Source organism: Oryzias latipes, chromosome 6 (assembly GCF_053564925.1).
Source record: "Oryzias latipes strain Hd-rR chromosome 6, Olatipes_Hd-rR_3.1".
Lineage (NCBI taxonomy): Eukaryota > Metazoa > Chordata > Actinopteri > Beloniformes > Adrianichthyidae > Oryzias > Oryzias latipes.
The window spans coordinates 31,342,455-31,353,985 of NC_136242.1; the positions used below are offsets into that span (position 1 = coordinate 31,342,455).

Below are 11,531 nucleotides of genomic sequence, written 5' to 3' on the forward strand. Positions count from 1 at the left end.
ACTAGGGGTCTGCAGCCTCCAACACTCAAAGAGCCCTTTGGGTCGATTTATAACAGTCTTACTTCACCCTTTAGACAAATACAATACAGATTTATATTTATATGATTTCTTATATAAATTAAATATTTTATTTTGACATGAATAAAACATTAAGAGAAAACAGCCGTTTTTTTTCTTTATGCTTATAACTTTTGACAGACGTTCAAAAGGCTTTCTTTCAAAATAAAATACACCCTGTAACATATAGGATCATTTCAACGCAGCAAACATAGTAGTAGGTAGTGTGATGTCAGCAGTGAAAAATATAAATTTGTGTACTATTGTTGGTGCATCTCAGCCAGAAATTGGGAAACGGCAACTAGCCAAGTGACCCGTATCAGGGTTTTTGGAACATGAGGCGCACTTAAAATCCTCACATTTTTAAACCATAGGAAATCCGCCTCACAATCTGGACCATTATGGGTACTGGAGTCAGGAGCCTCACAAAGTGATGCGCTCTACTGTTTGTGAATGTGTTGTCAGACTGATCGGACTGTTTTGTTTAGCTTGTTGTATCCTGTAGTCTAAATCTAAAGCAGTGTGTTTCAACCAGTGCGCCGTGGGAGATGGTCAGGTGTGCCGTGGGAAATTGCCCTCATTAACTGATCTAAAAACATTTCCCATCTCCAGGAAATCAGCTGTGTTCATCCAAACAGGCCCTGATAAAACACTGAGTAGTTAGGAATATGAAAATCATAAAATACTTTTCCTTTTGTTTATTTTATTAAATTAAAGACATTTTGATAAAAATGACGGTACCGCGATTTAGCTTTAGCATCAGCTGTTTTTGGAAAAGTCCCGCCCCTTTAACTGTCTCCACCAATCATTCTTGGAGGCTTAATCACACGTCATCAGTCTGACCAATCAGAAGTGGTTAAAGTCTTCCCTTCCTTGTTCTCATTCTGCTCACAAAGTCTCTCAGTTCCAACAAAAATACCAGCTAAAGCTCGTCTTTAGCGGTGTAGCTTTCCACAGAATCCGGTATCAGACCGTGGAACAAGTGAACAAAAGAATGAAGCTCAGAGACGTGAGTCTGTTTGCGTTCGGCGGCTGTTTGCACTACATCTCCCATGATGCATTGGGTTAAAGTGACAGTGTCTCCGCGCACAAGGAGTCTTTCTTGTTAAACGTCTTGAAACAACAACAAACACACAAACAGTTTTTAAATCTTCTAACTTACTTTTATTACATCTTTTAGGAAAAACGGCTGCAGCTTCCAGCTTTTTCTGCAACAATTATCACAAAAACGCATGTGAGATTGCAGAGGGGCTGTAGATATATGCAGACTATGAGTTTCTCCTTTTTTTCTTTTTTAATTTTTGGATGCTGGTGTGCCGCGGGAATTCTGACAAGGTTAAAGTGTGCCGTTGCTCAAAAAAGGTTGAAAAACACTGATCTAAAGACTACGTTACTTTTTAAAATTAAAAACATTTTCTTTTCTTTTTTTCTCCAACAGAGAGCCACGTTGGAGTGGTCAAAGAGCCCCACATGTGGCCCCAGGGCCTCGGGTTTCCTCTGCATCATTCACTTTACTATAAGTTCAAGCTAGGAAATAAATGGCAGATGTTTAAGTCTAATCTCTAAGCAGAAGAATTTTTTTTCCAGTGCAACAACTGAGAAGACGTCTTTTATCATTTCAAATTAAAGCTGAATAGAAGCGAGCACATCCATGCAGCACCAAGTCCTGAAAGCTGCAGCTCTCTAAAGTTTACTTTCAGAAAAATACAAACCCGATGAAAAGATCTTTCCATTGGAAGTTTGTCACAACCAACTTGGTGGTTAGAAATTGTGAAGTCAGACGCCAATTTAAATGAGGGCAAGCTGTTCAGCAAAATAATACAGGATGTGCATTCTGTAAGAGCAGCGGAAGTGAGTATAGTTAATTAATAAGCGAGCTATAAATCATTCTCCTGGGAAATGACTGCTCACACCATGACATGTAATCCTGAAGTGTCATTACGCATCAGCAGTTTGTGTCTCAGCTGCACCACAGCTTTATGCCAGACGATTATGAACGTTCCTGCAAACACAATCTTTTTGCATCGTTTAGCAAAATCATCCTGTTTTTTAAGTTGTCTTCCACATGTAATAATTTTTTACTTAAAATTGGGATGAAAATTTGGAATTTAGGGTTCAGTTCATTTGCTATTTTGTCATTATTGCTTCTCTGTTTTGTCTTCTGGTTCTATAGGTTTAGTGTCTGCATTACATCATAAAAAGGTCCATCTGTAGCGTTAGTTTATCTTGCTAGGATAAAAACAACTCTTTTTGCACTTTAATTTGTTTTTATTAATTTAACACGGCCAGCTCTTAAAAGACAAAAAGGCGGGGAAGCCTCTAGTCATTTGGGTAAATGAGTTAGCTGGTTTATTGACCCTCCGTTTAAATAGGGCTGTTGGACTTTCTCCTCCTCCAGTAGCTGCTCACACATCATCCCCAACGTTTGCGCTTCTGGAGAGCCATTCATCCGCGCTGAACATGCGACCGGTCTTTGTTTCATTGATCCTGATTGCCGCACACATTTCTGCAGAAGCAGACTGCAGGGCGATCTTTCAGCTGCAGCAGCGGCAGCACGTGACGGGCAGCAACAAAACGGGGACACGCTCGAGTTCCACCACGGGAAGAAAAAGTTTGAACTGGGGGCTGAATGCAGCAGTGAAAAAAGGCAGTTACAGAGGCCTTCTGGGTGAGTCTGTCTGCATGCACACATCTGTTTTCTGACTAAAATATGTCAATAAGTCACAATTTTCATATATTTTTAGTTGTTTAAAGCCGTTTAGTTCGGTTAACTTCTCTCATACTAAGATCTAAACTTTGAATAAAAGCACACCAGCCTCATTATTCTGTAATTGTTCAGGAGTTAATTGATCTCAAGCAAATTTCTGCATGTTGTGACTTTTTTGGCCAGCAAATAAACATGCAAACTGGTCCATTCAAACTTTTTTCCACAGTTGTTGTTCCAGTGAGAACAGCTACAAGCAACTTTGTGTCAATATTTGACTTGAGGACGAAACAGTTTCTCTGCTCCAACTCAAAGGGACAGCTGATCAAGTCTGTGAGTGACTTTAACCACAGTTATTGTTATTTATTTTAAATTGACGCTGCATGTTTCCAACATTCTTCTGTTTACTCTGGTCAACAGAGACAGAAGGACAGACCGGACTGTTTTCTCCAGCGCTTCAGGTTAAATCTGGCAAAGCGGCGCCATGTGTTTTCCTCAACAAGTGGGAAGCAGCTGCTCAAACCGGGGGGAGGAGACGAGCCCCCAGAAGTCTCCTCCGTCCTGCTGGAGAGGGCGAAGAGGCACAGAAGGAGTAAGGAGGTGAACCCCTCTGACCCGCTCATGTCAGAAACGCATCCGTCGCTTCCTGCCAAAGATGGAGATAAGAGCCAGCCGGAGCAGGACCAGGCTGGAGCCGTGTCCAAGGAAACCATCGCGTCCTGCGACGACCCGCTGCGGGTGCTGAGGCCCAACGGCTCGGGAAGCCCCGTCAAGACCAACATTGTAGGCCGCGCGGAGCAAAACTGAGACTTGAGGGGAACCGGTCCCACTGGGGGAGCGGATCCTCCCCTGACGTTTCTGTGCATAACAGACTCACACTTTTTTATTCCATCGTTACAAGGCGTCAAATGTGTTGGCGTTCACGACACGAAGCTTCACTGGTGTCAAAACTACCTGATGTCCCGGTAAACCTGGTTACATCACAGCGCCTCGTTCTGTTTGAAGAACAGACCTCTGATAAATCTGGCAACATCTGACGTAAGTTTGATCCAGCCTCCTGCTGTCCTTCAACCTACTTTATCTGTTAAATTTTAATCCAGAAAGCAGATGAGGCCATGTTTGTTTTGCATAAATAAAATAGGCCAATCGAGGCGTAATTCCCGGTCTTTGTCTATGAATGAACGTCAATTTCATGTTTTAAAAAAAAAAAAAAGGAAAAAGATCAGGTGCTGGACACCAAAAGTCACAGCAATGAAATTTATTTATTTATTGAAATGTGTAAACGTGACTCTAGCTTGGTGTTTTATTTATATACTTCACAATGTATTGTTTCTGACATGAAAAAAAAGAAATGACTATTTCATGGATTTTCTGTTTGTTTTTTCTGACCCCATTGGCAGATTTTCTGTATTTGTACTTTTCTTTTATTGTGCAGACAGTCAAACAACAACTTCTGTTGCTCACTTTTGTCACTTGTACTTAAAGCTGTGCTAAAAGATGACGGATGACATGAAGAATGTGCGTCCCTCTACGTTTATGCTCAGATTTAGTCAAATAAAAGAGTTTGCTTTTCCTCGACAGGTCACACAACCCTTTTTGCTTATCGTGCACACAACAAACTGATTATGTAACTGGCAAATATTAGCCCTACTTAGATTGGCTCCAAATCATGTATATTATCATTTATCTTTATGACTGTTGGGAAACGGCGCTAATCTGCAGTCAATTATTTTGAGGAGTGAGGCTCCGAAAAAGATGATCTTCGTTAGCTCATGTTGACCCAAGTGTGAATGGACAACAATGGCAAAGTCACTGATTTCCTAAAGCTAAGCAGTCTTGTGGTTCCGTCGGTGTTCCTGCGTAAACATGGGGGCTAAATATAGAAAAAAAAAACACTCTTTGGGGCACAAATCCGCCCCCGCCTATAGTAATGATCAGCCAGACGGACGGAGACGGTGTGATGAGGACATTCCCCTGCTGCGCCAGTGGAAGTTTGAAGAAGAAACAATGTGCCCCCCCCCCCCAGTTACCGGCTGCATGCAAGTATCTCAACAGCAGGGATGGATCGCCTTTTTACCACTAAATCAATAACGTTTGTGAGCTTTGTTCTATTAAAGAAAAAGTCACAGAAAAGTTACCTTTTAATATCCATCCATCCATCTTTAAAACTCGATGAATCCCCTTTTTAGGGTCACAAGGTTGCTGCCGTCAACCCAGCGACGGCTAGGCGAAGGCGGGGTTCACACACAGTCATCTGCCCACCTAGGGGCAATTTAGAATTACCAATAACCTGAAGCATGTTTTCGGCCTGAATAGAAAACACACGCATGCTGTGAGGCAAAGACGCCAACCCCGACGCCACCGTGCAGCCTTAACGTACTAAACTCAAAGAGTCGCTCCGATCATCTGTAGATCTGTTTTCAGAGAGTTCCTAGTGGCCTTTAATCAGGATTATGGTGTTCTTAGCCAAAATCTAAAAACCGGTGTCCTTTTTTTTAGGACATAGTTTCTGCAGAGCAGCAGGGATTCACTAGAAATTCACCTCTAATTATCTAATTATCCTAAGTTTGATTAGTTATTGTATGAATGTAAAACTGATGATTGTATTGTTTTTGTTTTGTGTATTATTCCTATTTGATTGCTTGAAATAAACTATTTCAAATCAAATCAAATGAAACCTCCAACTTGTGGGTGGGACCATTGGCGTGGAGCAACCCCGTCCCCACCTTCTCCGTCCTGTTGCTAAAAGCTGTCCGTTTACACTCTCCTGCTATCTTACAGCCGCTCAAACCCCAACCTAACATTACCAGAGCAGCAAAAACAGCGACTAATAGCAGAGCTTTGATCCCGATTCCAGCTCAGACAAGGAAAACAAAGTCATACTGGGATCTGGTCGTCAGGCAGTGGATGCGTCGGAATGGAGCGGAGCTTGTGACCCCCCCCCCACGTATTTCTTACGTCACAAACAGCATTTTTCCTCTGCTCCTGATTCACAATTTTACTAAAGAAATACTCAGAAATGTAATTTTGAGCTGAATTATTTTTATACATGTCCTCCATGATAAAAAAAACTGTTAAAATATCACTTTGAATAAATATAAGTATTCTTTCAGAGCAAAAAGACCGCATGTGGCATACAGTTCTCCATTGGATTCCTGTTTTGCATTTAAATGAGATTTTTTTAAAATATATTTGACGTGAGTTGAACTCTTTTTCCATATTTTTGGAGGTGCTGAGCAGGCAGCGATCTTCACTCACCTTCACACTCTCCAGACTACAAAACCAAAAAGGAGTGACCGAGCTGTTTCTTCAGCTCAGAGACTGTGGAGCATGAAGAAACGTGGCTTTCAGTGCAGATCTTTGACATGATCCTGCCTGTGGAGGAACACGCAGCAGATCCGGGTCAGAACGAACCGGTCGCCCTCTTTCGTCGTGCTCACTGTGAACCTGCACATCCCAGTGTTGGGACTTAGGGAAAACAGATGCGCCCTTTCACTGCCCTGCGGTAAGCTGCACTGCAACTCCTCCACAAAGTAGCGCACCGCCACATACATGTACACTCCGTGGGTGACGACCAAAGCGTGGCCTGCCGCGTCCCCGACCCCGTCACCGGCCCTCCCCTCAATGGGAGCCGCCTCCGGTGACGCAGGTGTGGAGGTGTTGTCCGGCTCTCCGCGGTTCCAGCGTTCAGCTCCGATCTGCTGGAGCATTTTCTCCAGGAACCTTTTGACCCGCTCCTTCACCTTGAACAGAACACAGACCTGTCATGACCAGCGGTCCAGCGTCTTTGCGGCGGCCTCACGCTGTGTGAGGATAAAAGTCACAGGTTGTGGTTTTCAAAGCAGCAACGCGCAGCACGGCCTTTACCGTGAAATCATGCATCGCTGTTACGCACATAAAGCAGGCAGGAGGTCCCTGACGGGGAGCTGTGCGCTTACGTCTAACCCATCCTTGCACATCTGCATCACCAGGCGCTGCTCGCGTACCGAGCTGCGGCAGAATTTGTCCAAGCCAGAATCTTATGGATGGAGTCTTAAAAAATGGAAAATCTCCTCACAAAGTGTCCTCCCAAACAGCCTTCGACACAAACACCACAAAGCTGCGGAGGGACTTTTTAGTGGAAGCAACGGCTGCAGGAGTCTGACAGCGGAGGACGTTGTCCTTTGTCTGATTCCCCTACGGGCAGCTCTGCAGAGGAAAAAGACAAACATCCACAAGGAGGCAAACTTACAGCTCGCATCCTCCTAAAAACCTGTTTCCAATGAACATTTCTGCCACCTAGTGGCAGAAATCAGGGTTTACTCAGAAGTGTGGGTTATCTTAGATGACCCCACCCTTACTTTGACATGGTCTCCCTACCATGACAAAGGTGGATAAAGGTGGAAAGATTTCATGTAATCCATGGACACCAGTGAAGATCACAAATCATTGAAGAACAAAGGTTCAGAGCACGGTCTAGTGGGTCTAGATGACCCAACTCCCAATGTTAAAGTGCCTAGGATAGCACAAGGGTTACTTAGAAAATACAAATGTTTTTGCACGAGTTTTTACATCCAGAGTTAAGATGGGTGTTTGTTAAAGGTCAGCAGGTAATATTTTCAACTGAATCAGTTTTTTGTGCAGTTTTACTTCTGTCTGCTTCCTTTCTAGAGAAAATGTAGAGTTTTACTTGTCTTTAATTGTCATCATTTTTAACAGATTAAAACTTGGCTGTGGACTGTAGACTCTCCACTGTTTGATAAAAAAAATAAAACACAAATCTGGAAACTAGTTTGTAATGTGATCCTGTGGATTCAGTTTTTTGTACATAATTTGTACAAAATAAAAGTGTTGTTAAGAAATGTAGAAAAAGGGTTTTTGTTTCAGTTCTACAACCATACTAAAAGAAAAACAAACTTGTATATGTGAGAATAAAACTGTAAAAGTATGAGAAATGTTCAAGAATAAAGTCATATATTTAAAAGAATTAAGTCATAGATTTATGCTTCCAAAGTTTTGATTTTAGGAGATAAAAGCCCTGCTTTTTCAAAAATAAATTTTACATTTAACATTAATTTATGCAGCAGACAGAAATATTGGGTAAACACAGCTCAAAAATCTCAATGAATCTACTTTTATTTTTTTTTGTATATGTACAATTTTTATTTATAAAAAGCAAGAATCTGTCCTATTAAAATGACAACTTTTTATATCATAAATTGTCCATTTTACTCATAAAATGTTAACTTTTTAAATAATTGTACAACTTTATACTCATAAATTGTTGACTTTTAAAAAAATGACTTTATTCTCATAAAATGTAGATTTAAAAAACACCAAAAACAATTGTATGACTTTTCTTGTAAAATGTTTACTTTTCAAAAATCATAATTTCCAAACGTTATTCTCATATTTTTATGGTGACCCCAATACTTGGTTGTACATGTCAGGGCTTTGGCTTCAAGTTTAAAAATGTTGTAATAAAGCTAAGATTTACTGTCATTATAGGAGCAAAACCTCTTCAGTAGAAGCTTGTTTGTTCACTTTAGCAGCTTCTTTTGAGTCACAAACGCTTCATGTTTTTTTGGTCTAAATGGTAAAACTTTTCTCTCTTTACCTAGTAGGACTCAATTTATCAAAACTGCGGATTGCACTCATTTACCTGAAGCCAACCTGTTCTGTCCTGCTGTCTGTTTTCTCTGCTCTGACCTCACGCTGTGTGAAGGGAGAAGTCATAGGTTACTATATTTAAAGCAACAAAACCCAGCAGGACATTTACCATTTGAAGTGTACATCATTGTTACGCACATATCTCTAATTTGTTCACAACAGCAGGTGCCTGACAGGAAACAACCGGGGAGCTGTGCGCTTACGTCTGACCCATCTTTGCACATCTGCATCACCGTGTGCTGGCTACGAACGGAGCTGTAGTAGAGGTCCTGGTCAAGCCAGAATCTTACGGCTGAAGAGTGATCGTGCAGCTTTTGTGACTTTGTTTTAAACACATAGCTGTGCCTGCGCTTCTTAATCAGGACGGAGAAAAAGTACTTTAAGCTTTCGCTTCAAATGATCTGCAGATAATTAAGAAATACAATCAGGGGGGAATGTAGAAACGGTGCGGGATAAAGATCACAACCTGGCTAAAGTAAGTCACTGAAATAAACAATGTTTTCTGCCACCTAGTGGCAGGAAATGTGCATGACATGGGTCGGATGAGACGAATCTAAATCTTTAAGACAAAATAAATCTGAGCATCCAGGAAAACAAATATTCTAGGAAAAAATATGTTTCCAGGTATTGAAGATACAAACTTTTAAATAATTGTTTTTTACGGAAATGTCATAAAAATAGCTATGTCTTTGGTGTACTTGAGAATAATTGTAACCATTAAGCACCCATTTGGTTTGTGGTAAAATACACATGAATTTATTTTTTAGAAAAAATGGATCTGGATTGTGGTGGGTTAAAAACAAAACATCTGGACTAAATCTGTCAGATAAATGTATAGAAAGTGAATGAATACTAATAAAAAAAGGAGAACTTTATTTTAGAGATGCTAAAATATCCCCAAAATGAGATGTCTTCAGTTTGGTCGTTTGCATAACGTTAAAGCTTCCATCAAAGCCTCTGGTATTTGCTTTTTTGCTCCATTTTGTGGTAGTTCTTGTTCTCCGTCTGTGCTGAGGCAGCAAAACAAAATGCAGCATGAAGCTTGACGTTAGAGAAGAGGTGATGTTGTACTCCAATAACGCTTTCTTCATCGTTTCAAGGATCCTGTGAGGCAGCAGCTACACAAGCTCCTCCAGAATCTCTTTTTTTTGTATCAGTTTTCGGTGACTCACCACAGCTCACATGTTGCGTTTTGCCCTTCACTTCCATCTGGTTCTTTCTAAACTAGGTGGAGATCACCTCGCTCTGCTTCATGCGTGGAACCGGCTTCGTGCAGAGGCGGTAGACAAACGTACGGATGCGTGGGCTGAGCTCACATGCATTTAGGGAAAACTAGGACGGCAAGCAGAGGACGGGACGTCGCCATCTGTGGTCCTACCTGCTCCTGAGTCTCCCCTTGTGGGGGGGTGAAGTCCATGAAGGACTTACCCGCCGCTCTGGCCATGTCTTTGAATTCCTGAACGCGTCCTCCTTCAGCAATTCCAAAGTTCTGGAAAAGTCCAACAAGCGACTCCATCCGGCTTTCAAGTAAAAAAAGGTGACAAATTGCAAATTGCAAAAACAGGGCTCACCTTTTCTTTGAGTAAAGAGTCTACGGCGAGTTGTAGACCGGAGCTGCTGCTGTTGTGCTGCAGAATCGTTTCAGCCGTCTAAAAACAAAAAGAAAGGGGACAGGTTCGGTTTACAACTGGACAACCCCTGAAAAACTTGGTCACGTCTGTTTTTGAAGAAGTTTCACCTAAAAATATGAACGCACACCAGCTGCTTTTGTTTGATGTTTGTGCCTACCTGCTTGGCGCGCAGCATATCACTGGCAAACGCGTGGCTGAACTTGACCTCCCGTAGGTAACGTCCTGCAGCTTCGGCCTGCTGCAGCCCAGTTTCAGATAGAGGAGAATCTATGGCCTGACCTGCATGGAGACGGGACCTAGATCAACACTGATCCCCACAAGATGAATTTTGTTGTCTTTGGAATCATACTCTTACCTTGTAAACGGCCCTCTTTGTTGCACTGTGTTTCGCCACTGCAGAAAAGGAATTATTTATCATTGAGAAAATGCAGATCTGATTATAATGATTTTAAAGTCATATTCTGACAGATTCTCCCTGTCAGAGGATTCCTGCACCCTTGAGTTTGTTTTGGAACAAATAACCAAACTGGTTGAAAAAAAAAAATCCTGGAACATTTCAGAAAACTATTTTTTTTAAATGTACTAATCATTCCTTACTCAGTTTACATGTCTGTAAACCTCTTTAAATGTGTGACATTCATTTTAATTTAATTGTTTGGGTTTACTTTTACGTTATTATTGTGCCACCTGGTGACTATAAAATAAAAATTCTGTGTTTCTCAGATGATATTTGTAATTTGTCCTGCAGTAAACTGAAGCTAAAAGCGGTTTTTAAGTGTTGCCCTTAAAATCTTTCCTTATTTACATATTATGGAATTGTGCCCTCTTGTGGTTAATGTGTGAAACTGCAGGGCAAACGCATGAAATTTATATAAAAAATAACCTCAAAGTTACGTTTTGGATTTATCTGGGGGGTTAAACTGTTTAAGATGATTTTTTCCGTCATAATGCTCCGTTTTACCCCACTGTCCTCCACAAATTGATGATTAAACTACATTCGCCGGCTAAAACCACCTGTCATGTATACCAACGTTGCACGCGGCTAACTTAAGCTAGGCTACATAAAAACAAATGTAAAAAAAAATAAAAGCTCCTTAAAAAAACACAAACCACGAATCATGAAGTACGAGATTATTTCAAGAGTTTTAAACGTAATTTACTCAGTGTGCACTTTCGACAAAAAGTCATGAAGTTTAAGACGTTATGTGGCGCTAAACTTTTGTCAAAAAGCCATAAAATGGACCTACTGTCGAACCAGAGTTAGTCCAAACGTTAGCGTCTTCATGCTGTGGAGGTTCCGGACTGCTGGGCCGCACATTAGCAGAACCTTTCCATCCACAAAGTGGCGGAGGAGCTGCCAGAAATCTGGTTTTGTAATCCGGTCCAACTGTCAACCGGTGTGGAAGAACAGAAGAGAACCAGAAAAAACTTGACCCAAACTCAATGATAGGAGCTTTAATTCTGGAGAACCCGAGAACAACTTCCGTCTG

The 11,531-nt window shown here is 41.4% G+C and overlaps 3 protein-coding genes and 1 long non-coding RNA gene across 4 annotated transcripts in view; 1 reads left to right on the forward strand and 3 right to left on the reverse strand.

The window, feature by feature from the left end:
* Nucleotides 1–11,500, reverse strand: part of e2f4 (E2F transcription factor 4) — an 89,638-nt gene extending 78,138 nt beyond the window's left edge. Inside the window, exons 1-5 of the mRNA XM_078949025.1 lie at nt 11,289–11,500; nt 10,397–10,434; nt 10,199–10,320; nt 9,982–10,059; nt 9,789–9,899 (exon numbers count right to left, since the gene is read on the reverse strand). Of these exons, the coding sequence (XP_078805151.1) occupies nt 9,789–9,899; nt 9,982–10,059; nt 10,199–10,320; nt 10,397–10,434; nt 11,289–11,359 (420 nt within the window). The 5' untranslated portion in view covers nt 11,360–11,500. The remainder of the gene's footprint in view (nt 1–9,788; nt 9,900–9,981; nt 10,060–10,198; nt 10,321–10,396; nt 10,435–11,288) is intronic.
* On the forward strand, nt 2,351–4,339 carry LOC101158272 (uncharacterized). Its single transcript, XM_004070180.3, has 3 exons — nt 2,351–2,725; nt 2,991–3,094; nt 3,182–4,339. Exons 1-3 carry the CDS (start codon nt 2,518–2,520, stop codon nt 3,566–3,568), a joined length of 699 nt encoding a protein of 232 aa, XP_004070228.1. The 5' UTR covers nt 2,351–2,517; the 3' UTR covers nt 3,569–4,339.
* tigara (TP53 induced glycolysis regulatory phosphatase a) lies at nt 5,982–6,772 on the reverse strand. Its single transcript, XM_078949028.1, has 2 exons — nt 6,629–6,772; nt 5,982–6,504 (listed from the first exon to the last, which is right to left on the reverse strand). Exons 1-2 carry the CDS (start codon nt 6,656–6,658, stop codon nt 6,109–6,111), a joined length of 426 nt encoding a protein of 141 aa, XP_078805154.1. The 5' UTR covers nt 6,659–6,772; the 3' UTR covers nt 5,982–6,108.
* LOC144992496 (uncharacterized) lies at nt 9,261–9,723 on the reverse strand. Its single transcript, XR_013656483.1, has 2 exons — nt 9,583–9,723; nt 9,261–9,415 (listed from the first exon to the last, which is right to left on the reverse strand). It is a non-coding gene; the product is annotated as an uncharacterized LOC144992496 (long non-coding RNA).
* Nucleotides 11,501–11,531: the final 31 nt, after the last annotated feature.

Excerpts from the sequence above, each read along its gene's own strand:
- LOC101158272 (XM_004070180.3), top strand. The coding sequence starts at position 2,518 with ATGCGACCGGTCTTTGTTTCATTGATCCTGATTGCCGCACACATTTCT. Across the intron at positions 2,726-2,990 it reads CAGTTACAGAGGCCTTCTGG|TTGTTGTTCCAGTGAGAACA; the intron begins GTGAGTCTGTCT and ends TTTTTTCCACAG. Across the intron at positions 3,095-3,181 it reads AGGGACAGCTGATCAAGTCT|AGACAGAAGGACAGACCGGA; the intron begins GTGAGTGACTTT and ends TCTGGTCAACAG.
- tigara (XM_078949028.1), bottom strand. The coding sequence starts at position 6,658 with ATGTGCGTAACAGCGATGCATGATTTCACG. Across the intron at positions 6,505-6,628 it reads CAGCGATGCATGATTTCACG|GTGAAGGAGCGGGTCAAAAG; the intron begins GTAAAGGCCGTG and ends GTTCTGTTCAAG.